Below are 18,893 nucleotides of genomic sequence, written 5' to 3'. Positions count from 1 at the left end.
CATAAACAAGCTATAATCAATCAGCCTTTACTTGTTGGGGTCATGTCATGCTGGCAGCACAATTTGTGCACACAGGCACTTTGCAATCTGCTAAAAATAGACAAGACTAAAGCCTCTTAAGTTGGAACCACATAAGTTGCTTTCCCAGAGGACAGTGGTACTTTCAATCAGTCAATCAGGAGGGGGAGAATGTTCAGGATGCGGTTGCCCAAGGAGCTCGGTTATGCCTGGATCCTGCAGATGTGAGGTGAGCTGTAGCGTTGCGGTTGATCTGGCCCCCCAGCTGCCAACAGGTATGTCACAACATGGGTGACCTGCTGGGACTGGGCGACCTGGTGGCCAACACGGCCTACCTGAGGGCTCAGCATTTAAACCGAGATGAGCTGAGGAAACAGAGGCTCTCCCTGACACTGCCCAGGCCGAAGATGACGCCTGCTCTCCATGCAGCAGTGGGGAGGAGGTACGAGTCGCTGTGTGAGCAGCAGCCCATCGGGAGGAAGCTGTTCCAGCAGTTTCTCCTGGCCTCTGACCCGCAGTGCGTGGTCGCCAACGAGTTGATGACGGAGCTGGGTGACTGGAGCTTTGTCGAAGGTGAAGCCAGAGAGAAAGCCAAACGGAGCATCCTCGCAAAGTTCTGTGGACCCGAGTCCAGGTGTTTTCTCTCGTACCTCACAGGAGAGGTGGCTGGAAAATACAAGCGTTTATCGGAAGAGAATCTTGACGAGGTGATGCTGGACCAGATGAGAGAAGCCACAAGAGACTTCCTGAAGGGGAAACCTTTCACGGACTATCTGAATAGCCCCCATTTTTATAAGTTCTTGCAGTGGAAGGAGTACGAGAAGCAGAGGATCAGTGACAGATACTTTTATGAGTTCAGGACTTTGGGAAAAGGTGGCTTTGGTGAGGTAGGTGACAGAAACCAGCGTCTGGCATCCTAGGACGAAAGTGTAAATCTCACATGGCTTCATGGACTTACAACTAATATGTCTGAGTTAAAGTGAGACAATTGAAAAGCTGACACCATGAGGAACTGAATGCAACCTCGCTCAGTTTAATACACCCAGGGGTTTTGCTGCTACCGCCTCAGGTGGTCTGGTATGATGCATTTACCATCATCCTGCAGTAGTCAAAAATAACCACAGTAGCCACTAAAGTTTGCATTGCATCACAGTAACAACGGGACCCGGACAACCCTTAAATAAACCTGTAATAAATATCCAAAGCAATGTTTCTCTGTGTTGCAGGTGTGTGCAGTGCAGGTGAAACACACAGGCCAGATGTACGCCTGCAAGAAGCTGGATAAGAGGCGTTTGAAGATGAAAGGTGGCGAGAGGCTGGCCCTCGTGGAGAAGGAGATCCTGGAGAAGGTCAACAGCCTCTTCGTCGTCAACTTGGCCTACGCGTACGACAACAAGACCCACCTGTGCCTGGTCATGGACCTCATGAACGGGGGAGACCTCCGCTTCCACATCTACGAGCTTGGGCAGCGGGGCATCCGCATGGAGCGCGTCGTTCACTACTTGGCCCAGATAACCATCGGGATGCTCCACCTGCACTCCATGGATATTGTTTACCGGGACATGAAGCCTGAGAACGTGCTGCTCGACGCCAGAGGACAGTGCCGGTTGTCCGACCTCGGATTGGCTGTGGAGCTACCGAAGGGCAACACGATCTGCCAGAAGGTCAGTGTGGTGACCTGTCCTTAGATTGACCTGCAGGGCTCACTGTTGCACGTTGGCAATGCAATGCACTGTCCAAAGTGCTCCTGATTGTACTGTTCACGTATAGGAAAAGAGCCAAATCACCCTCCATGGTCAGTATTTGCTCTCATTTCAACGCTACTACACGGCGTATTGTGTTAACCCATCACGGCAAGCAGCTTACCAGGAATAGATATGATGGGTCTTAGCCCTGCTCTGACAGACAACATAAGAAAGCACAACCCTGACCGACTAATCTTATCAAAAGGTGCTTGACCTCATCCCCAGCTGGATGCGGCACTGGCTGACAAACGTATTGGAGGGCCGAGCAGAGCCCGTTAGCATTAGCTGGTTAATCTTTGCTTTACTAATACCAGATATGGCCTCCACGTGTCCGTCTGAGGAGATGAGTCAGGAGATACGCTGCAGGCCTGCAACATTAATGTCCCAGTCGTCTGTCAGCTGGCCTGTTGACAGCCGTCACAGAGTTTTATTCTTCCACATTGCATTCTCGTGTATTTTGGTCTCCGTGTTTCATTATTTAATTCCAATCATGTGTTGGTTGATAAATTAAATAAAAATAAAAAAGGTGAATGATTCACTAAATTAGATTGGCCGCAAATACTTTCTCCAGAAGAAAACAAAAACAAATGTGAATCTTTTTTTAGGAGAGTCATGAGCGTACAACTCAAATGATCATCTGATGTATGCTAAAGTTAACCTGGTGTTGAATGGTGTGTTGTCAGGCCGGTACGACCGGTTACATGGCCCCGGAGATCCTGAAGCAGGAGGACTACCGCACGTCCGTGGACTGGTGGGCTCTGGGCTGCAGCATCTACGAGATGGTGGCCGCCCGTTTGCCTTTCAAAGACTTCAGAGAAAAGGTGCAGAATGGGGAGGTGACCCGTCGCACTCTGGAGGACGACTGCAAGTTTGAACACAAAAATTTTGATGCTCCCACTAAAGATATCATCAGCCGTTTTCTCAAGAAGAAGCCGGCGTATCGCCTCGGGTGCCGGCAAGTAAAACTTGAATTTTCTTATTTCTTATGAAGAAGAAATCTACCATCAAGCAAATGTATAATTTAGTCTCTTTGGCCATAAGAACACGAAAGATGACAAAAAATGCTTACCTGAAATCTGAAAAATAATAGAAATGAGCTTACAGCTGAGGCCCTACATTCTTACCAGTACGACCAGTTCATGAATTTATTGGGAAAATGATTACACCATAATACACAAACTCAAATGCAACAGTTTTCCAATCACAACAGCCATATGACAGACTGACAGACCTTTCCTGGATTTCCAAATACAGGATTTACTTTATTTTCTTCATTTTAAAACTCTTGGTCTTACAGTCTTTTTTTACTTTTTGATGCCACACATAATAGATTACATTAGGCCTCTAACACAGCTCATCATCCCAATATTTGTGCCTTTCTAATAGTAGCGGCGATGACCCACGAAACCACGCGTTCTTCAGGAGCATCAATTTCGGGCGTCTGGAGGCCGGGCTGGTGGAGGCGCCCTGGGTGCCAAAATCCAACGTGGTCTACACCGAAGACACGGACAAGTTCAGGGACATGTCCGTGGTGGAGGATGTCAAGTTTGAGGACAGGGATGAGAAATTCTTCAAGCAGTTCAGCACAGGCGCCGTCTCCATCCACTGGCAGAAGGAGATGATCGACAGCGGCCTGTTCGACGAACTGAACGCTCAGGGCGGTGAGGCCGCGTGGGAATCCAGGACGTGCATTATTTTGTAAGCATTTGATCTGCTTATGAATACGTACAACTAGGCAAACCAATAATACGCAAATGTCTCCCACACTTCCAAAGTGTCTTCCATAATGAAGCAGCTCAGGTACCTTTTTTAAACAGACTTGCCTTAAAGACATTGAGGTGGAATGAATCCACACATGCTGACATTGCAACTGCTGCTTTATACTTTGCCCTCTATCCCTGGTGAGCCAGCAGATCCCAGTACGTGCATAGTTTCCATTACATCACTCAGCCATTTTGGCAGGCCTCAGTGTTTACGTGTCTTTCGTAAACAAGCGACATAATGGTTGTATGCCACCGAATAGCAGCAGGATCATTGTCAGTGTTTACAGGAATGTGTGCGACGGACATAAATGCCATGGATGCCTTTTTGCTCATGTGAATGGACGGTGACATGCGGCCCCCATTAAAGACTCTCAGTAGCAGACGTTCACCACTAAGTGCCGCCAGACGCCCATAAAGTGCCTTCATTATCCCCATCATTCTGGCTCCTCAGGTATTTACAAGCACCAGATGACTCGTTCAGCTCTCACAAATGGCTGCAGAGAGACAAAGTGTAGTTTTCTCAAAATGCAAAAAAAAGAAAGAAAAGTTGACCTTGAATTTGTAGCTTTAACAAGGCAAACACCAACCCCCTTTATTACCCCCCCCCCCCCCCCCCCCCAAAATAAATAAAAATAAATCAGCCTGTGTTTACTGGAGCAGTTTACTACTTAAAACATAGAAACAACGAACATCTCTTCAGCTTTTACAGATGCCTAGATCCCGTTGTTGTTTATAAGAGTTGTTTAATTTGAGAGTTTTTTCCCCAGATGATGTCACACACATTTTGTTTTGTTTGGGGTATTTTGGACTTAATTTGATAGGAAGCATAAAGAGCAAATGAGGGGGTAACCAAAGATGTTGCCATGTAGCGTCTTAGACCTTTTGGGCAACCAGGATGCTCCAGGTGTCTCATTTCTGACTCAAATGACCTCAGTTTTATGTCCCAGCCGTTAAGTCTTAAATGAACATGTCATACATGTATCTTTATTCCTTTCTCACAAAGAGCTACATCGTAGAGTGTCTAAATTTAGCTAAAAAAGTGATTTTTACAATGATGACATTTTCTAATTTTCTATGTGGCCTTTGTGCCTTGCAGCCATGCTTTTTAGTTTGTAGCTGTGTGATTCGTTCTTGCTTCATGCACTCTGATGTTTTGAGAAAAGAAGAAGAAATAAAGGAAGTTCTTTGAATGCTTGAGTGAAATAAAAGAGTTGCTTATTCTTCCCTGCTGTAGCAATTAGTCTTCACAGCGATGACATCCAAAGCAGTTATTTTGATGATCCTGTTGTTGCTCATCTCAAGTGCTTGTCTCTTTATAGTAACATACATCCATAATTACCACGTGACATCACCGCAATGTTTAATCGGCGGCGTAACGTCCGTCACTCAGTGGTTCACTCCGAAAAACCTCAGACACATTAAGGTAATGAGGGACGGATAAACATGTGTTGTGTTAATTCCTATGAGGGGGGGGTGGTGACCTCACAGGACTGGGAAGTGGTTGCGTTCACGCTCAACTGTCATGAGATTAGAGGGTGGTTCAGATGGAAATCCAAGATGCAACCTGATCGCCGCCGACCGCGGAAGGCAGAGTGGGGAGTCCACTGTGGACGACGTGACGACAAGACAAACTCGGCGGAAGGTCTCCAGGAACATGTTTTTACCAGGTGCCTACAAGCCTCTGCCAGGGTTTAGTTCCCCACGCGTTGACGCTGTAACTCCTGCCCTCCAACACACAAACTCTGCAACACACCCATGCACGCGCACGTGCACTGCCCATATCACTGCACATTGGCACTCATTGCATGCAGACACACATACGAGCACATTTATGCATCTTTGCATATTTGTGCTGATCATTCAGGCAAAGACGTACACACACATCTAAATAAACACTTACACACTCTGACACGCACACACACACACACACACACAATCTTATTACCTCTGTCGGGGCAGGCATGGGGTTTTAGAGATCAAAGCAGGACAGGGTGTAATTTGGTATCTGCGTTTGTTACATGCCCATGCTCTGGATTCACATCAAAGGCATGTGCCACACTTCAGCTCAGCGCTGGCATCCTCAGGATGGTATCATACCAGCGATGTTGCCGCTTTTCCCCCTTCTTTAGTGCTGTTTCTGTATCCGTGCATATACATGCATAGGTATCTGTAGATGTAAACATGAAAATGTATATGGGTCTGTGTATAGACGAATTTGCATGCGCACAAGGGTGTGTGAACATTTAGGAAAGGTGAGAAAGTGGTTAAACAGTGGAAACAGAGAGGCCATTGTGTGCCAAGGGAACGTTAGAGCCGGCCATGTGGGAGAGAGATTGTAGGAAGAGGGTTGTTGCTCGCTGCTAGTGGGATTGTTTGGGGTTTTAAATCTGTTTCAAAGTGATTGAAATCCCCTTCGTGCCATTTTATGTGACAATGTTCATCAAGAAGCGCGTCATTGTACTGAGCTACCAGGGTGACCCCACGACTGCTTAGGAAGTGTTTCATTTTGGTTGACGTTCAATCTTTCTAAGCTTCATTGCTTGAATTCTTAACATTTCCACAAATAAGTGAATTCCTGCACGGCGGTCCAACAGAAACAGAGCGTGTGTGTGCATGTTCTTCCCTACTGAGGCCCAATGGGCAGTTTCCATGGCGCCCAGACCTCAGACCCCTTCCACTGCCAGGAACTGGACAACGTCATGGATAGAGCCTGATCACACACACACACACACACACACACACACACACACACACACACACACACACATGTAAACAATCCCACACTCTCAGCCCTCGTTCTATCACTGCACCATTTTTGGTCCCTTTACTACAGAAATCATCTGTCTCTGTCATTTAATCTCACGTTCAGACTTCTATATTTATTTTTCTTTCAACTAAAAAAAAGAGAAGAAAAAGCTGCAAGTGGGGCCAAATAATGACTAGTTCCTTGTATAACCCCAACGTTTTGGGAATTTTCTAGAAAACAGTATCAGTGTTTCGAACCATAACTGGCACACTATGAGAGTCAGGAAAATAGCATGTTTGCGCAGAAATCCTGACACAAGCTGATTTGTATTCCAAGCAGCAGAATAATTCTTGCAACATTAATCGATTGTTGTCACTCGATTAAAGAAAATCTGGATTTCAGGATTTAGAAAAAGATGAAAAGGAGATTTTGCAGATCATAAATAAATAAAAGCAAAGCAAACAAGCAAAGCAGGTAGTTGCTGAGAGGCCCCGGGTATACTTGACGGTATAAAACTTAATTATTTGCAGTTATTTTTTTTAAAATGTACACAATCTAAAATGGTGCTTTCCCATCCCAAGACCTTTGTGTTTTGAGATGGAAGATTTGTGTCAAAATCTAGTTTAAAGATCTTAATTATGTCACTTTATGTTGTGCTCATGGTGCATATAACCTAAATACGTTTTTCTTAAACTGTGTGTGGTGGAGGTTAAAAGCAGCATACACACCATGTATGCATTCATTTTAACTTGTCTTCACACCCTCTCAATCACAACACATCCTGTTGACACAGTAGATTTAATTGTATTATTATTTATTTATTTATTTTTCAAATAATTGAACCACTCTACAATCTTTCCACATACCCACTGGGCAAACCTCAGGATACACGTCGGGGCTGCACCAAACTTTTTAAACTGCTATTCTGCTTTTATTAACTTCCAGTTTACCCATTTCCAAGATCAGCCCTCTGTCACATCTCTCCGGTCACCTGTCGCTAGGAATAAAGTTCTCTCGCACAAGTAGAAAATCCCATGGAAACGGCTTAAAGTTCAAAAAGTTACAGCATCCTGAAACCCGAGTGAGCCAGTGTGCAAAGCTTTCTGATGTTCCTCAGCCCCTCCACTGCAGGGCGATTGAGGATCAGCACATCAAACGAAGGGAGAGGCATATAACGATACAGAATACTGTATGAGGGGAAACATTTTACAACCCCTCATCCTGAAATGAGAAGGTGGGAAAACTGTTGTGGTGCATGTGTTAATGTACTTTAATTACGGCACACCGTGTTGCCTCAGGGGTCGCTGACCGGGAGGGTTTTGGCATCTGTGTGTGTGTGTGTGTGTGTGTGTGTGTGTGTGTGTGTGTGTGTGTGTGTGTGTGTGTGTGTGTGTGTGTGTGTGTGTGTGTGTGTGAATGAGAGAAGAGCTCTGAAGCAGGTATAAAAGCAATCCATTTAGTGTCACAAAAAAAAAAAAAGAAAGAAATATAAGCTGTGAGGTGGTGTTAGTTTCTAAGAGTGTATCCAGTTTGGATTTAAACAGCTTTGTACTTATTGCAGCCTTTGCTAGTCGCTGTAATATGAATGACAGTCGGCGTGGCAGGCAGTCTGGACTGGATCCAAGACCATCTCTCTGTAACCTGCCTCTCCTAGACTGCCACTGCTCATTCAAATTCTCAGTGTGTGTGTGTGTGTGTGTGTAATAAAGAAAACAAATCCTCTATATGACCAAAACTGGTATTTCTTTACAGGTACTCCTCATATGACTCATTTGGTCCCTGCAGCTAGCAGGAAGAGGAGGAAGAGGTTTATCCAGATTCCTGGCAAAAAAGTGTAGACTTGAAAAAGGATGCACCTTGTCCCGTTTCTTTCATTCATTATGGGCAGGATGTCAGTCTGAAGCCCAGCTCTGGAAGGTGTCCACTTTGGTGACAGCGACCAGATTTCAGATGATGTCACCTGTATGGCTTCGTAGACCTTATACATTTGCCCCCAGGTGAGGGAGACGCAGCCAAGTGAAAGGGTTCAGGTAGGGCAACTATATCCAGACATTGTGCTGCAGCACACAGAAGATAAGGAGGTCATTCTACCAGAACTCACACCGCAAAGGATTAGCATCAAAATCAGTGGAAACCCTCCGCTATTCTGTAAGGTCAGCTGGCGTGGAATCATGACGTGGAAATGTTTGGATGTTTTATACTCTGTGCGGGTTTCTCCTCCTGGCAAACTGACTTTGTCAAAACTGCTCAAAGCTCTCAATTTTCTCCGCCCATCCTCTAATTCAGAGAATGCATGTGCACTAACGGGCAAACGATCTTTTGTTTTGTTTTGGAGATATCTACAGAAAATGCATCGCTGCTAGAGAACACTATATCAGTCACAATACGCAGACTGTTGCCGAAAACATCCTATCTTACATTAATAACAGAGGCTCTTCAAAAAAGAATCAATATTCAAATCAATGTGCAAAAAGTGTTGCCAGAGTTTGGTACAATCAAACTATATGTGGTAGTAATGGATGGATTATGGATATTTTAGGTACATAAGACAGACGATATGTCCTCAACGCTTTGCAATGTCACTTAAAGTACTGTAGTCCAATGAAATACTGGCCAAACCTGGGGCATTGGTATCCAATAATGTTGCTGTGTTTGAAAAAAAGATTCATAACGTTGTTAAAATACCATTTTTAAACGCTCGTGGGCACTACGTGTTGTTGTGACAGGCCGTCCTACTTCAGGCTGTTTCTCGTTGCCGGCCATCTCTTGGCATTTAAAACCCAACCGAGCTCAAGTAACGGCGGCCATAACTTAACTGTCGAGAATGCTTTCAGAGGTAACACGCCTGAAATCTATAAACTCCACGCTGTAACCTTATCCCTCTTATTTTTATCTTCTGGCAAATTATGTTTTATACTCATACTGTATGATGGATTATTATCTCGCGGTGATCACGAGGATGTGGACTGTGGGCTCCCACACACAAATATGCCAGCATAAATACACACACACACACACACACACACACACACACACACACACACACACACACACACACACACACACACACACACACACACACACACACACACACAGTCTGCTGTAACTCCAGTGGATTTAATTCATGCCTAAAATGGTGGTGATCACTGCTCGCATGCTAATTGTTTCACGATGGACAACAAGACTGAAATCACAAATACCAATGCGTTTGCCAATGGATGCTGCTGTGCTTGTTGCACATCTGCTCTCTGGCGTGAAGGACTGCAGTATCAAACTCCTAATGCAACTTTCCAAAAGTTGAATCAGCACAAAACAGGTGTTTTCTATTACTTACTGATCAAACCTCTCGTCAGGTTGAAGTTGGAATAATGGGGCTACGGTTGAAAAGTGAAATGATGGAAGTATCTAAGTGGCAGCCACGCTAAGAGATAATTAAATTCTCTACATGCTATGGAAAGGTGCTTCAGTGCTTCCTTTATTTGTGTGTATATATACATATATATATAAATGATAGTGACAGTGACAACCAATTCATTTGTATTTATTTATTCCAAACATGTTAAAAATAGGCAACTCAACAAAGTCCTGTAATCAGGAAACATAAGTGAAAGTGTGCCGGTTTGTTAGTTACCCCCCCCCCCCAGTAGAGAAACACACTGCAGTGCCATCAGGCTACATGCCTGCATGCCCTACATGCTACAAAACGTTCTGCACGTCGGAGCCCCGAAAGCAGCTGGTGCCCTTTTTTGATTTTTCCCCCCTTCAGACAGACCTCATGGTGTGAGTCACACAAATAATTTAGTTCTAATAAACCCAATTTGTCCTTTAAGTACATTTTTGTTTTGTTTTATTTTTTATTCTTTTCATCAGAGCCAATCCCTGAGTGTGATTCAACTACAGGTCCAGTCCTGCTCCAGATTTCATCTCAAGTTCTCTTCAGTCACTGAATCATCTCCAGATCTACTCTCGTCGTGGCAACGGGGTCGAACAGACGGACTCCTTCTATACCGCTTCACAAATGTATTTTGCTACTAACATCTCATCAATGTGAACCGCTCTCCTCGCATTTCTTTCGCTATCTCTTCCTCGCTCTCATAGGTGAGACTTGTGCCAACAGCTGCTCTGGGTCACAAGCTTTGTCGGCGGTTAATGCGAGCCCACGCACTCTCGTAAAAAAACATCAAAGTCTCGCTTTCCTTTACGTTGATGCAACGTCCCGCTGTTGTTGCTTTGAACACATACTGTATACCATTATTACTCTGCCGGTGTGAGGAGAGGGAGAATTTCTTGGAAGATGTACACGCGCAGATTGCACACGTGCACACACACACACACACACACACACACACACACACACACACACACACAGCCAAGGCACTGGCATGTCTGAAAAGAGCCCTTTGATGGTGCGGCCCTCACTCCTCATTTGCCGTTTGAGTTGGCATTGGAAGAGTTCTCCTGAGGTCCCCCCCTCTCTCTCTCTCTCTCTCTCTCTCTCACACACACACACACACACACACACACACACACACAGCACTGAAAGCTTCATGGAGCCTACAGGGAGTCAAACTGCTCTCACCTGTTGTCTCTGGCAGCCTAAGAGGGGACGATTAGCGCCCAGCCCTGACAATATGGTCTTTGTTCCCCTCTTTCTCTCGCTCTCCTCCTCTGCCATCTCATACTCGCAGCCTGTCACTTCTGCCACTGCTCATTTCTCCCTCTGCCGCGGCCTTCTGTCTTCCTCTGTTTCCACCTCTCAATGTCTCTCTGTCACTCTTTGTCTCTGCGTCCATCCAGCTACTATTTCTGTCCCCCTGCCCTCTCTCTCCCTCTCTCTCTCTATCCCCCTCTAATGCCCTTGTGGCCATGAGAGCAGTGTGTGGAAAACAGTTGAGCACTTTATCACAGATCGTCGCGGTAACCCTTACAAACATGCACTGTCATGGCGCTTGTGCACATGTGCTGCAGAGGTACGGTCGCTGGAACTCAAATGATTTAAACATTAGTATCGACACACAGGGCCGAATGGAGCTCGGGTGACATGTACGGTTCACAGCAACATGTTCCCCTCTGAATGCATTAGCATGTATTAGAGAGGCCCCGGTCATCCCTGACAGGCACCCGTGGGTGAGAGGGTGTAACAGCGGTGCGTGTGTCCCGGCACCGAGGCCGTAAACAGCCCGGGTGTGACATTTCCACAGGCCGGGTCACAGATGTACAGCTGTGTGAAGTGGCCTTTTACAACCAGAGGGGAAGACCGCTGTGAGATCTGGGGAAGTCGAGCTAGCGTTCCTCCGTACATTGGAAACATAGTGGACAGTGTTGGGGGGTGGGGGGTCAGCTCAGTATCAGCTACACTTAAAAATGGAAATGGCATTCATAAGCTCCTTGGTTTCAGTCTTATTCAGCTGCTGTTAGAGGGGACATATGCTCATTTTCAGGTTCGTACTTCGTTATATATTTTGAGTTTCTGCTACACGTTCATGCTTTGATGTTCAAAAAACACTTTAAAACTCTCTGAATATACCTGTAGTCGCCTTATTAACAAGTGGTTTGTTTTTAAGGGACAGCCGTGATCATCTTCCTATTTCCTGTCTCCCTCTTTAGGATCGACGTCATGATGAGGTCACGGCGTTCAGCTGGAGGCCAAACAAAGGAAAGACGAAAGGCAAACATGAATCACATCGGAGCATCACCTTATCGCTCATGCTGATTCTGTATTTCCGTGTGAACAGTGAACGCAAATCTGACCAATGACGTCAACGAAACCCAAGTGATTTACAGAGAAATTAAAATCACATTTAGATAATTAAAATGAAAATATATAAAAAAAGATAAATGCATCAGAAAGCTATCATTAGTAAACAGAAACACTTACTCACCTAACTGCCCTCTTGTTTCTGTTGGCCCTTCTGAAATTGCAACACAGTTTGACTTGGCGTTGGTGAGCGGCCGGAGCACAAACGCTAACCTGTCAGCTCCCGGAGGCTCGGAAAAAGCGGCGGCAGCCTGAGTCCGTCGTCCACTGCGCTGCAGTTATTACATTCATATGAACCGTCCCTGACAACATGCTCTAAAACGTGTAGTAGGATGTCATTCAAGCTGACCAAGGTGCCTTTTCAACCCCGACCCCAGAACCCTGGCAGAGAGAGAAAAAAAGAGACACATCACATCAGAGCCAAACTTTCTCTGTAGTTCTTCCACCAGCCATTGAAGTCCAAACTCATTAGGAGATGACAGAAGAAACGTGGCTGCTTCAGCTGGCTGCAGAGAGCATTGGCAAGTATTGTAGAAGATACGGACCTGCTACCGCGATGACTAATACATGAAAATAAGGCTCAAAATCAATCAGGCGTTCCTTTTGAAATGAGGCCTGTCTAAGGGCTGCAGGGCTGTGGTGTCTGGACCAGTTGTCGGTGAGGGTCCTGGATTATAAAACACGTCAACAGGGTTCCTTTAAGGTGCTGCTTAAACTACCTGTAGAGTCTTATTTGTTCGTAAATTAAGTATCTTTGGACTTTGGACAAGGAATTTAAAAACCTGCATTGTCTGGAACCATAGCCTGAAATAGCTTGTTCCTCGCAGAGCTCCGCTGTAAAATGACTCAAAACACATCAGTGAGCCTCATTGTTGCACTTGGTTACATTGAATGTCACTGTGAAGCACATGGGCGCTGTGAACACTGGGATAGATCCCGACAAATTAACTATCTGCTCCTGATTGAGTAATGTCTACTTAAAGCTACAGTAACTAAAATCATTTAGCCCCACTTTATCAATAACAAATGAAGCTATACATTCTGTAATCATTAAAGTGTTATATCTTCAGGTGGAGAAACTTTGGGTCGAAAGCCACAAGAGACAAGAGAGAGCCCTTAGAATGGAAGTTGTGGGCAGTAAACAAAACATAGAATATCCTATTTAAATTATGATTTTGTTACTCGAAACCATCAAAAATGACTTTCTTCACGGGCAACAGCTGACCGGCTCGACTGTATGAGCTAAGTTCTGCTGCCGCCTTCAAACTGCACTGTGTTTGTCAGTCAACATCAGTTGTCTCATACAGTTTAGGGCTAAGCCATGTCAGCCGGCGCACAACAGGCATATTGGTCATCGCTGTGTCTGGTGTTTGGGATGAGCTGCAGAGGGGAGACAGCAGTGGAGGTAGCAGCAGCTCAGACCTGATCACCAACAAACACAGCCCCCGTGAGCTGTTAGGGATTCAGCCATTGTTGTGCTTTAGGGCTTCACTGATGGGCCTTGACAGATTGAGTCCCCCCTATGGATTGGGGCCTCTCCGCTCTCAGACACGCTGGAGCTTTATTAGACTTCAGTATGCCTTCCTGTGGAACCACGGCGACCAGCGCCACAGGACCCCTCGCTACGACCCCTGATTGGCTGAGAGCCCCCCGAAGCAATGGGCCAGGGCGCTCTCAGACACGTGCTGTAAATCAGCAAGTCGAACCATTCAGACATGAGCTGTAAATCGACGGGGCGAGAAGAATGACACCTGAGGAAGCTACAACTCTCCTGTCGGGGAACATGCATCATAACTCGCGGCTGCTTAACCTGGAGGGAGAAGCACCGCTTCATCTGGGGTGGAGTAAAGCACTCAACTCTAGGAGGGAAATCTTGAGCCAAACTGAGAAGTTGCATTACCTTATATGCACTAACTCAGTCTTTTATGACCCCGCTCTCTCTCCCCGCCATGTGAGAAATGTTGCTTTAAGTATACATGGCCATCTATCAGAAATGCACATCAAACATTCATGTTTTTACCCTCAATGCCGGAGACACAAAGCTCACCAACGGCAGCGGTAGATGAAGCATTCTTGCTCACATGATTTGAGGAATCGATTTATTTTAGCTCATCCGGCGTCCAGCCGTCGAGGACGAGCGCGTTCGGAGCTTCATCGAGAACACGGTGCATTATTGAATGTTGACAGGCTAAGCTCTGGATGATTAATGCCCTGCACAGTGGCAGCTTTCCCGCAAAAATCATATCACTGCGCCGAAATGCTGAGACAACGTATTTTCAGAGAGAGAATAAATTCACCCATATGCTGAAGGGAATGCAAATATTTTATGGGTTTGGCCTGAATTAACCCAGAATGAGTGAATATTAACAACATTGCCCCGAAAGTAAAGAAAATAAAATAGCCTGCGCTGTTATTATGGATGAGGAGAATTTACTTCTCGTATTCACATCAGCTTACACTAAAACGATCGCAAAATGAAACCTGGTCATTGGAACTTGATTTCATCCAAATCTAAAAAGTATGTTTTTTATTCTCTGCTATCTAAAAACTCTTTGCTGTTATTACAGACATGACTGAGCTGGCTGTGGCCCTTCAATACGTGACATTTAGACATACCGGTCAAGATCTACAACTCTAACTTCTAAGAAATAACGATATAAATCAACGATTTTCAGGCTTTTAATATAGAAATACAGATCACAAACCGCCAAAAATCTGACTAGAAACGGTGAAAAAAGTACATATAAGAGTCCTGCACATATTACACAACACTCTCAAACAGTCTGTTTCTTTCTGCCTTTTCCACTGACCTTATCTCTCACTCCTCCGCACGCCGAAACCATTCAAGGTTTTCCTTTCATGCCCACTGCACCGAGGAGGTTCTTATGAGTCGGAGTTACCAACTGAAAACCTCAACCTCTGTGTTTTTAGAGCTCTCATTATCTCGGAGATCAGTTTTCTGGTGTACAGTTTGGCATGGGGGCGCTTTTATCTCACATCGCCCTCCCTACAGGGCCTCAGTGTTGATGAGGGCGCGAGGTGACCCAACACACACTCGTATGCAGAGTTAAACAGGTATGAACCCCTGCCTCTGCGTAGGGCTGATACAATTACAAGCAGATTAAGTGCGAATGAATTCAAAACGCTACAAACAGGTCAATGGTCAGAAAAAGACACCTCTGGTATTTCTGCTTCTTTGGCTTCTTTTTCTCTGACGCATGCTCGGGTATTATTTGTTCCACCGGCATGATAGGAAGCTTTTACACTGTGTGTGTGTGTGTGTGTGTGTGTGTGTGTGTGTGTGTGTGTGTGTGTGTGTGTGTGTGTGTGTAAAAGTCAACAGTCAGTCCAGGCTCTAAATGCACGCGAATGCCTGCTCTGTTCCTCTGGTTTTTATCTGGTTGGAAATCTTGTACAAGGATCCAACTGTAGCTCTGATTGTCAATAGTTCCCTTTTTCTTTTAGCATTTATAAGCCGTTTGATGTGGATTTTTCTTGTTTTACTTATACGACAAAATAAAAACATTATCATTGGAACAAGTCAAAATGGAAAGGGTTTAGCCAAATGTAAACTTAATGTGTTGTTTTTCCAGATTTTTTTGGGAGTCGGCGGTAAGGTGAGATTGGATTGAAATATCAAATTGGCTTTTGGGACATTTACAAAAGAAACAGGCCTTTTTTTAGACAACCAGAGAAGGCCGTGTCTGCTGGCGGCTGGTGAATGTGCGCTTTATGTCCTGACAGACAGAAGAATGAACGGCTCTATTACCTCCGTGCAGGACTGCCAATCGTTATGGGTGTATTTTTCACACAAGTGAAATTTATTAAGATATATAGTTCCCTTTGCAAGTGTAGTCTTTGTCTTCCTGCGACGAACAATAAAGTCCTTGTTCACAGAGAGGATCTTGTAATATTATCATTTTATCTCTCAGAGAAAATCCACAACGTTCCATCTTCTTCACCTCTTAAGCAGGAGTTCATCTCTAAACTCCACCTACTCCCCAGTGTCACTCTCCCCGCCCCCCCTCCAATCCAACTCAAATCCCAGCTGATCCCGTTTTATCACCGGGATCGCACCAGAAAGAATCCTGGAGCCAGCTCCTATCTGATGGTTTTGGTCGCTGCCTGTGACTTAGATTTGTTCATAAGCTTCAATGCGATCATAGCTCCTCCGCAAGATAGATGCAACTGTATGTCAGCGGCTTTAGCAGCTGGAGGGAGTTCCCTCAGTTGTCACGGAGATGCATCTGTTGACTTGAAGAACCGAACAACACCTCTCCACTGATTACCCACCAGTCATTGCACCTGAGTCAGTGTGAGCGCTTGGCTATGCTAAACCAATACTGAAGTTGCGGCTTCGTGTAAGTTTAAATATTCCAACAAACATTAACATTGTCAGCGCTAATGTTAGTTAGTTTACATTATTAATGATATCTAACTATTAATTCAGGGTCCAGAGAGGACAACATTAAATGTATTTATTTCCACAGTAGCAGTGACAGGTATCCTGGGGGTTTCAGTTGCCAGGGTGACACACAGAAGAAGTGAAGTCTGCGTTGGCGATGCTGCAACGTGTCACAAATGGAGAAAGTTCACTGAACTGGGCGGCACGGGGGTTCTCCGGGTTCTCCGGCTCCCTCCCACAGTCCAAAGACATGCAGACATGCATGCCCAGAGCACAGATAATGGATGGATGGAAGTTCCCTTCACCGACATTCCCTGAGCAGGGAGTAGGGAGTACTGTTTATGTGCACTGTGGAACTATGGCTCTTATGATTTAGCACTGCATGTCCGTGCTGGCCTGTAAGTTCAACATAAAGAGTAAATTCTTCACCTTGATAGTCCAAAACAAGTCCCACACGTTTGTTAGTAAGCTCCAGGAAGACGTGATTGTGATTGCATATTGAACATATTGACTGTTTTGTCCAATTTTAAACGCCAAGTTCAAGAATTCAATGTTGTGCTTAATACATGAGTGATACACCAAACCCAACTTTGTTGAGGTTGTTGGTTGGACAGAGGTCTCCAGTCCTATCTCAAAGTCACATGCTTTGTTCAGACAATCTTCTACCACCTTGCACTTCATAAAAGTGCAGTTTTGCTGTTTATGGCCATTTTAACATCTATATATATGGCTTTTTACAATGCATTATGTCCATATACTCACTCTTTCTAATAAGCCAACAACTCTGCAGGTAAAAATGTCCCTAAATCATTAATAAATGACTGTGATATGCCATCTAGATGAACTGACCTTGTAGCAAAAAAACAGCAAAGCATGCTAAAGGAAGATATATAGTTTTTATAACTCAAAGGGTTATTTCGGGGCTTTAATGCACCCTTCATATGCCACGAATAACCCTAAAGAAAAAAAGGTTTACAACCAACAACGCTATTAAATTATATTTTGAAAGCCTGTATTACTGGAAGCTGTTGTAGCCTCCGAAGCATCCACGGAGTGTAACATCACTCTCCTCGGAGGCCTTTACTTGTCTCGCCGTGCTGCTGTTGGCGCAGAGGCAGTAAGGTGATCTACAGGCTATCAGCAGGCCATCAATATCATTCAGGGTGTATGTGTCATCTCTGGCATGTTCCAACCCCACGAGCCAGACGCTGTCTCTTCTCCATTACTCCATCGCAAAAAAATCACAGATGAAAGATAGGAGGCGGCCCACCGTCGGAGTACGAGAGGCGATCTCCTTCATTTGAGTTTTTGCAATTAAGCCCTTGTTTAATCTCTGGCACCGCCAGTGTGTTTTCCATATGCCACCCAAATTCCATAACAGTGCTGCTTTATGCAGCGACGTTCCCCCGCCAACGCTTATCATATCAGCACATGCGACCGGCTTGTTAAGCCTCATGTTTTTCATGCAGGCTCGAACACACACTGCTGCTCAGTCACTCTGTCAGATGGCGTTGGTCTGGTCTCGCATATAACACAAACCTCGACATCTCAGTATTAGAACAAGGCAGAACTCTGTCTCGCCTGCATCCCCCCCCCCCCCCCCCCTCTCTTATACACACACACCCCACCCGCTGACCCCCATCACCATATGCCAAAAATTATCATACAAGTTTCTCTTTGTATCCATATTTAAACATGATGGAGAAGAATTGAGCCTTTATATGAGGGGGAGGCTGTATGTTTATCCAGCAGCGCCAGCACCAGGAAACAAGAGAAAGCCCCCATTGCTGCTGGTGGAAGCAGGAAAGGGTTCGGAGACTGCAGGGCTGGCAGGAGGGGAGGTGAATGGAGACGGGGAGAGAGCGGGAGAGGAGGAGAAAGAAACTCTTTGAGTGACAGTAATTTAGGAATCTGGACTTTTTATGATTTTTCTGCTTTTGGGGAAAACATACACTTCTGCATTTGGAGCACTTGACCATAACTCAAAAACATCTTTTACTCTTTTTGTTGCCCTCATAGTGTTGGTTGTGCATCATCACGGTTACTTAGGACATCTGTTCTGTAACTACATTCTACATTTGGGAGGAATCCTGTCCTTTTTCTGCTCTGCTTGGAAGTTAAGTGTTATTTTGTTCACGTTAGCACTGATTCAGATACTCTGCAGGTTTGTTGAATACCTAATGTCCACCCTTAAAGAGAGGCTGTCCATCCAAATACTGATCTGAGTCAGTCCTGTCGCTGGGGATCAGTACAAGGTCAAGTTAAGTACAAGAGAATTTTATGTCGTCCATGGTGGACACCTGAAGCAACTGGAGCATCCAAGCAAACCCCAAGCAAATGTGGGAAATTGTTATTAGCTAACCTAGTTAATAATAATTAGATCATACTGTGTCATCGTGTGACACGCCGTGCCATTCATTTATTCATTCTTCATTTTAAAAGTCAGTCGTCAAAATTC

General features: G+C 45.0%; 1 protein-coding gene across 1 annotated transcript; it reads left to right on the top strand.

Moving 5' to 3' along the window:
• Positions 1 to 202: 202 nt before the first annotated feature.
• On the top strand, positions 203 to 4,649 carry LOC311019952 (rhodopsin kinase grk7-b-like). Its single transcript, XM_084019621.1, has 5 exons — positions 203 to 905; positions 1,245 to 1,682; positions 2,447 to 2,718; positions 3,153 to 4,087; positions 4,187 to 4,649. Exons 1-4 carry the CDS (start codon positions 306 to 308, stop codon positions 3,463 to 3,465), a joined length of 1,623 nt encoding a protein of 540 aa, XP_083875747.1. The 5' UTR covers positions 203 to 305; the 3' UTR covers positions 3,466 to 4,087; positions 4,187 to 4,649.
• The last annotated feature ends 14,244 nt before the right edge of the window (positions 4,650 to 18,893 follow it).

This window comes from Eutrigla gurnardus, assembly GCF_963514095.1.
Source record: "Eutrigla gurnardus genome assembly, chromosome: 10".
NCBI classification, from domain to species: Eukaryota; Metazoa; Chordata; class Actinopteri; order Perciformes; family Triglidae; genus Eutrigla; species Eutrigla gurnardus.
The sequence above is the reverse complement of the archived record's forward strand: the minus strand, read 5'-3'. Positions and strand labels throughout refer to the sequence as shown.